General features: G+C 46.3%; 1 protein-coding gene across 4 annotated transcripts in view; it reads left to right on the top strand.

Annotated features, from left to right (window-relative positions):
* The first annotated feature begins 3334 nt into the window (after window positions 1-3334).
* LOC116072883 (IQ domain-containing protein F3-like) overlaps window positions 3335-7161 on the top strand; it is a 39766-nt gene continuing 35939 nt past the window's right edge. For all 4 annotated transcript variants that reach the window (XM_031344445.1, XM_031344448.1, XM_031344446.1 and 1 more), the window contains exons 1-2: window positions 3335-3435; window positions 3988-4056. In XM_031344445.1, the coding sequence (XP_031200305.1) occupies window positions 3433-3435; window positions 3988-4056 (72 nt within the window). In that variant the 5' untranslated portion in view covers window positions 3335-3432. The remainder of the gene's footprint in view (window positions 3436-3987; window positions 4057-7161) is intronic.

Here is a 7161-nt window from a genome sequence, read left to right as displayed (position 1 = left end):
GAGCTAGACAGTGAAGACTTTGTGTCATATTTTAATTTTTTTTAATTTTAAAAGAAAAAGATAAATTCAATAATCTTTTTTTTTTCTTCCTAAGACAGGGTCTCATTATGTGTCACTAGCTGTCCTGAAGCTCTCAGTATATAGACCAGGCCGGTCTTGAACTCAGAGATCTGCCTGCCTCTGCCTCCCTAGTGCTGGGATGAAAGGCTTGCACAGTAGAAATTATCAGTCAGAATTGTGGTTATAATGGTAGTTTTCAGACATGCATTCCATTCTAAGAACCGTCATAGGATGCACTCTATAAATAAAGTAAGGGCCGCGTCTGAGAAGGGGAGACCTGGTGTGCAGTTCGGTCTTCCTGTCACTCTGAAGAGATTTCTGTGCAGAACTTACAGAAAGTAGATGAGAAAACGTATTAAAAACCACATGCTTAGGTCTGGAGAGATGGCTCAGCATCAAAAAACATAAGCTGCACTTTCGGATGACCCCAGCTCAGTTCCCAGCACCCATATCCAGTGGCTCTCAAGCACTGTAAATCCAGCTCCAGAAGAACTGAGGAAAACCTGCCACACCAAGGATCCGGTGCACTGGGGAGTCCACCTAGAGAGACCAGGAAGCAATGGGGAGGATGCTGGCAGCTCACAGGAGAGCAGCTGACACAAATGAGAGAAAGAGAGGGAGGAAGGGAGGGAAAGAAAATCTTCAACTTACCCTCATTTGGGAAAAGTCTGAGGGCGAATTAGGAGAGGCAAGGCAATTGCTAGCTCCAAGCAAACAAAAGGAAAGTTCTGGAAAGGCTCTGCACTCTTGAGTAACCATTCCTGAGTGGAGAGCAGTGTGCACAGTCACGATGATGTAATAGTGATCTATTACCAAAAGCGATACTATAAGCATACTGAGAGCAGGGTAGACTAAGGCTTCATCCACACAGAGGGCGTTGAAAATGGAAACTATGATTTTCAACATAGCGTGATAGTGAGGTTTATGGGGCTAAAAAGAATAGTTAAAAGAGGCCAGAGGGTGGGGAAACACTGGGGAGCAGCTCAGAATCACTGAGGAAATGTGAACAGCTGTGTTCATGATGCTAACGCAGAGGCTAAAATTAAACGTCAACAAGCCTGGACTTAAAATCAATGCTGTCTGTGGACTGACAGACAACCGTGGAAAGGTGCAAAGGCAGATGACGGTCTGGGGAAGGGGCTTAGCAAAACTTCTCCAACCAAAGGCTGGGATTCAAGAAGTACCTGTGAGCAGGCCTGGGCTAGAGACTAATCAACTGTTGTTCGGGCTTTGTTGTTCTTACAACGGAAGCCTGTGACCCCCTGGTGAGAGGAAGAAAGACTTATTTTGGCTCCTGATTTGGGTGATTTCAGGGGTTTTAGTTCATTATGGCAGGACTCACTATTTCTAGGCACTTCATGGTTTGGAGAACCAGAAATGCGTACCTCAAAGCACCAGGAAACAAAAGTAGGTACAGAGGAACTGGCCAGGACCAAATATAACCTCCAGAGCATGCCTACTGACCTATTTGTCTGAGGTAGGCCCCACCAGCCAAAGTCCTAGTATCTCCCACTATAGGGCTACTGCCTGAGAACCTGGCCTTCAAGACAGGGGCTACGAGAGACATTCCATATTCAAACCATAACACAGACCAAGGACAGAATGGACCAGCTTGAGACGGGGGTGGGGGGGCGGGGTAAGGGGGTAATACGAGAGAGGTTTGAAATGGGACGAGAGGGATTGGAGGAAGGAAAGGGAAGGAAAAATTGTGATTATATTTTAATTTAATTTTTTTTCAAATGTAAAAGTCCTTTAAACTTTCTGATGCTTATTTTTCCTATAAATTAGCTATGTCGTTGGATGAGAGGGGCAATTTGACTATCTAACAGACAGCAGTTTAACTCGTCCCTAGTGCCCTGGCTACTTTGAACAAAGAACCAGAGCCAGGCAGCCACCTGAACTACCCTTAAGCCCATTTATTGGCTGTTCTCAATATTCCATTGACCCTTTGAGGAAGCTACATAATGATCAAAGTTGCTTGCTATCAAAACACAACTCCAGGTCCCGACAGTGAACGGCCTCAGTCTGCTCTGAAGGGGTTTGTTGTCATAAAACTTGGTGAACTCTAGAGAACCTGCAACTTTTTCACCCAGAGGGAACACATCCTGTAGTGACCTCACAGTGACAGTTCTGACTGGTCCAAAAGGGACAGACAGGATGATGTGTGTAAATATAGTCCTTCATTTGCGCGAAGCTCTGCTGTGATTGGCTATATAGGCAGTTTCTTTTGGATTGCTTTATAAGCAGGCTGAGACACAACACACACACACACACACACACACACACACACACACAGAGACCAGAACAAAAAAACAACAAAACAGTGTGCAGTAGCAGTGGACCCAGTGAAGAGCTTCTCTCAAGGGGCATTTTTCTTGCCTAGTCTTGACCCCATCACTAGTAGAGTGGGCTGAGCTGCTGCCCTGTGGCAGGGACGATAGGAAGAGCTCTGCCATAGCAACATCCAGGACAGCCCTAACAGGGCAGCCAAGGGAGAGTCCCGCAGCCTTGGCGATTGCAACGGTGGAGCTGGAGCGTCAGGAGCAGCAGCCTGGTGCTCTGAATGTAGTAGCATCAGTGACAGTAGCCATAGGGCCATGTAAGAGCCATGGTAATGAAGAGGGAGCAGGGCTGGAGCAGTCTGAGAGCAGCGGGCAATGGCTAAGACGGCTATGACGGGGTGCCACACTAGAGTGACAGCAGAGACTTCAGCAGGGCCGCAGCACTATGTGACGGTGGCAAGCAGACTCGGGAAAAGCAGCATGATTGTCTCTTCCCCTGTGACGGCAGATTCAAGCTGCTCCCGGACAGTTCCAGAGAGCGGCTCAGGAGGGAAGCAGAGCAAAGCAGACACTGAGAGAAGATGAAAGAAGGCAGAGTCGAGGCTGAAGGGGCCATGGAAAGCTGGAAAAGTACCATGAAGAGCAACAACTGCTGGTCCCGGTCAGCGGAAAACATTCCAGAGGGCTGCCAGGAAGTATGGAACGACAGACACCTCAGAAGACAGGCAAAGAGGATAGAGAAACCCAGCCCGTGTCCCTTCCTATGACAACATCAAGTATTCCCAATGGCAAGTGACAGGATGGGCCCTAGGATAAGTAGGTCAGAGCAGCAGTCATCATTGGGGTAGTAAAAACTCACACATCCCAACATCCCGACATCCCTGATCCATCCCTGGCAGGAGAGTAACAGTCCAGTGTTTTCTCTCCATCAAGCATCTTTGAGCTAGTAGAAGGCAATGTGGTCCGTGAGTCACAGGTATCTTTGTGACATCATAGCCAGCTCCTCCTTTACCACCTGTCCTGCCCCTGCTGAAGCCAAAGGAGCAACACCTAGAGAGGAATGAACATCTGAAGCTGGGGCCCTCCCACCATGGTCAGTCAGGGTTGTGTAAGACTTTTGCCAGCCTCACCTGCCCTGGGAGAAAGACATATCCTTGACAGAACAAAGCCCTGGATGACTCCATAGGACTCAGGAACAGCATATGGAGCTTGGGCTTTAGACGCAACTCAGAGAAACTAGTCTTACCTTTGACCCAACTGTCACTGTCATTATTCTATTATTGCTGCAAAGAGGCACCATGACCATGGCAATGCTTGTAAATGAAAGCGCATGATTGAGGCTTGTTTACAGTTTCTGGGGTTTAGCCCATTTTGGTGGCACATAGGCAGACATGGCACTGGAGAAGCAGCTCAGAGTTCTATGTATGGATCCACAGACAGCAGGGAGAGAGAGAGACACACACACTCTGGGTTTAGAATGGGCTTTTTGAAACCTCAAAGCCCACCCCTAGTGACACACTTCCTCCTTTTCAAATAGTGCCACCCTCTGGGGACCAAGCATTCAAATCTGTGAGCCTGTGAGGGGTGGGGGAGAGTGTTGTTCTCATTCAAACCACCACAGTTACCAACCCAATTCTGATCGAAGGAACTTAACCAAGATAAGAAAAAGGAAACATCAGAAGAAACAGAAAATGTTACCGAGATGCAACAGGAGGTAGGCGAGAAAACTGAGCCGATGAATCCCATGATCTCACAGCCCCTAGACTTGTGGGAGCCAGCTCTCGCCCCATTGATCTGTCTCCCCTCCAAGGCAAACAGTGCACAGAAAACAGGAGTGGTGAGAAGTGGGGAGGTAGATGGGTGGGGAGGATGAGCTCCAAAGGTCATGGAGTAATTTGAAAGGCAGACGTAGAGATTAATAGACATGAGGTGAGGCAGACCCTGGGTGTTGTGTTTTATAAAACGAATGAAGAGGAAGGGGTATGTTTGGCACAGTATGGGGCAGGGGAAGGGGGTGCCTCTGAGGGCCCATGGTGAGGCATCCATTCCCCGAGATACCAACTACATGACAGTATAGTATAGAATAGAGTTTATTTAGTGCATGGGGGGTGGGGGGACTTGAGGGATAGTAGAGACAGAGAAAAAGCTGTGGAGAAGGGAGAGGAGTAGAGGCCGGCCATGAGGTGTGAAGGCGGGGGAGAGAAAGGGGGAGAGAAAGAACAGAGGGAGGAGAAGAACAAGAGACAAAGGAGAAGGCAAGCAACCCCTTTTATACTGAGGCATAAAAGGCATACCTAGGTGTTGCCCCAGGTAACTGTGGGGCAGAGCCTAGAAGAAATGCTTAACACTGGGTGTCTAGGACACTGTGTAGACATTGATAGACATGAAGTGAGGGAGACCCTGAATGTCTAGGACACTGTGTAAGCAGCATCCTGGGCTCAGGACAGAGTCACAAGCCATAGATTCAAAGGTAGGCAAGACAAAAAGATACAGGTAGAACCCCGGTCCCTCCCTTTTGTCCTCAGAAGCACTAGGAAAAGGGTGATTGTTAGACACCCACCTGTCTGACATGGCAAACACACTGGGAATCTGTATTAGTTGCTTCTTATGGAGAAAAAATGCAGAATAGTGCAGATCTCACTTTTTGACACAATCCCCGCCCCTTAATACTTGATTTTCTATGGTGCGTATAGTCCCCTCCTACCTAAACACAGGGACATTCTTAAGCACTCCTAAATCAGCTGACGAGGAGGCACGTACACACACACACACACACACACACACACACACACACACAGAGGCTTCTCATCCTCGGTGACTCCAGTCTCCATCTTGCCTGTCGCTCATATCTGGGTTTACAGCTTAGACCAGTTTTGCAACATGTGCAATTCTTTAAAACAGGTTATCCTCCATGCTTCACTCCCATTGTAACAATAAACATGAATTTTGAGACATTAAGCATTGAAAGAGCAGACACTGCAGTCATTGATAACTACCCATAGTGATTTCTACGTGGTCACTCCCTCTCACCTCTCATGATCACCTGCTCCACTCCACAGCTATCCTATCCTGTGTGTTCATCCCCCTCCCCCCGCTGAAGCTCTGACACCCGGCATCAGGTATCCCTTTCTATAGACTCCTGCCCCGCTCCACTCTGTCTGCCCTGCCATCTTCCACACTGATTGTTCATCTCATCCACTCAGGCCCCAGCACTTGCCAGGCAACTTCTCCACCTGAACACAGTCCTCAGTGGGTTGAGGACTTCACATCCTCACTGGCTTTGTTAAAGCCTGATTCTTCTTGGTCCCACTGCATTTACTGTGCAGCCTATTGATGTTCAGTTCAAGAGGGAAAGGGAGTTAAAATGAGAGTGATGAAGAGAAATACACTTTTAGATATTTTTTTTAAAATTATTTATTTATTTGAGTACATTGTAGCAGTCTTCAGACACACCAGAAGAGGGTATCAGATCCTGTTACAGATTGTTGTGAGCCATCGTGTGGTTTCTGGGAATTAAACTCAGGACCTCTGAAAGGGCAGTCAGTGCTCTTAACCACTGAGCCATCCCTTCAGCCCTAGATTTTTTTTTAATTAAATAAATGAACAAGACACAAGCTATCTGTACAAGAAAATCTCCAGTAACTGTCTAAAACGTGCTTTGGGGTCTCTTGTCAAAGGAAACACAAACATCCAGAAATGACAAAACCAGAATGCCCAACAGACACTTGATCCAAACGCCGAGGCCACGCCCTGACCTCCTCACCCACACAGGAATATCAGAAAATAAATGTACCACTTCAAAAATGTCTACTGCACCTATAAAAAGAGTGTGAGAAGGAAGAATCCATAGGCAATAATGTTGTGCAATCCCTAAAGCATAGAAGGTAAATGTGATGAGACAAAGAAAATAGGTCAAAGCTATAAACTGATAGACAGACAGACAGACAGACAGACAGACAGACAGACAGACAGACAGATAGATAGATAGATGAGATAGATGGGTGGGTGGATGATAGATAGATAGATAGATAGATAGATAGATAGATAGATAGATAGATAGATAGATGAGATAGATGAGATAGATGGGTGGGTGGATGATAGATAGGTAGATAGATAGATAGATAGATAGATAGATAGATAGATAGATAGATAGATAGATAGATAGATGAGATACATGGGTGGGTGGATGATAGATAGATAGATAGATAGATAGATAGATAGATAGATAGATAGATCAGATAAGTAGATGGATTATGGATAGATAGATAGATAGATCAGATAAGTAGATGGATGGATTATGGATGGATGGATAGATAGATAGATAGATAGATAGATAGATAGATAGATAGATAGATAGATAGAGAGATAGAGAGATAGATAGAGAGATAGATCAGATAAGTAGATGGATGGATTATGGATGGATAGATAGATAGATAGATAGATAGATAGATAGATAGATAGATAGATATCACAAAAGTGAAGAGAGTCCTCAAAGGTCACACCCTACCAGGACACTGGTAACACCAGGACACAGGTAACCGGTAACACCACAGCCTACCCATCCCACAGAACAGAAGATCCAGAGGTTCCAAAGTTAGGTAAGTATGTGCTCCCGAGAAAGGAGACAAAGAGCGTAGAGCAGGGGGTTGAGGGAACAACACAGTGGGTTCCCACTGTTGACAAAGGAGTTTGCCAGATGCACTTTAAAAAAATCATATTGAAGTCAGCCAATGGGCAAACAAGTTGTATGTAGGGGAAGGTGGGTTTCCACTAGTGGTCAGGATACAAGGCCTGTGTTAGTTAGGCTTGCTGGCCGGAC

Source organism: Mastomys coucha, unplaced genomic scaffold (genome assembly GCF_008632895.1).
Source record: "Mastomys coucha isolate ucsf_1 unplaced genomic scaffold, UCSF_Mcou_1 pScaffold23, whole genome shotgun sequence".
NCBI classification, from domain to species: Eukaryota; Metazoa; Chordata; class Mammalia; order Rodentia; family Muridae; genus Mastomys; species Mastomys coucha.
The sequence above is the reverse complement of the archived record's forward strand: the minus strand, read 5'-3'. Positions and strand labels throughout refer to the sequence as shown.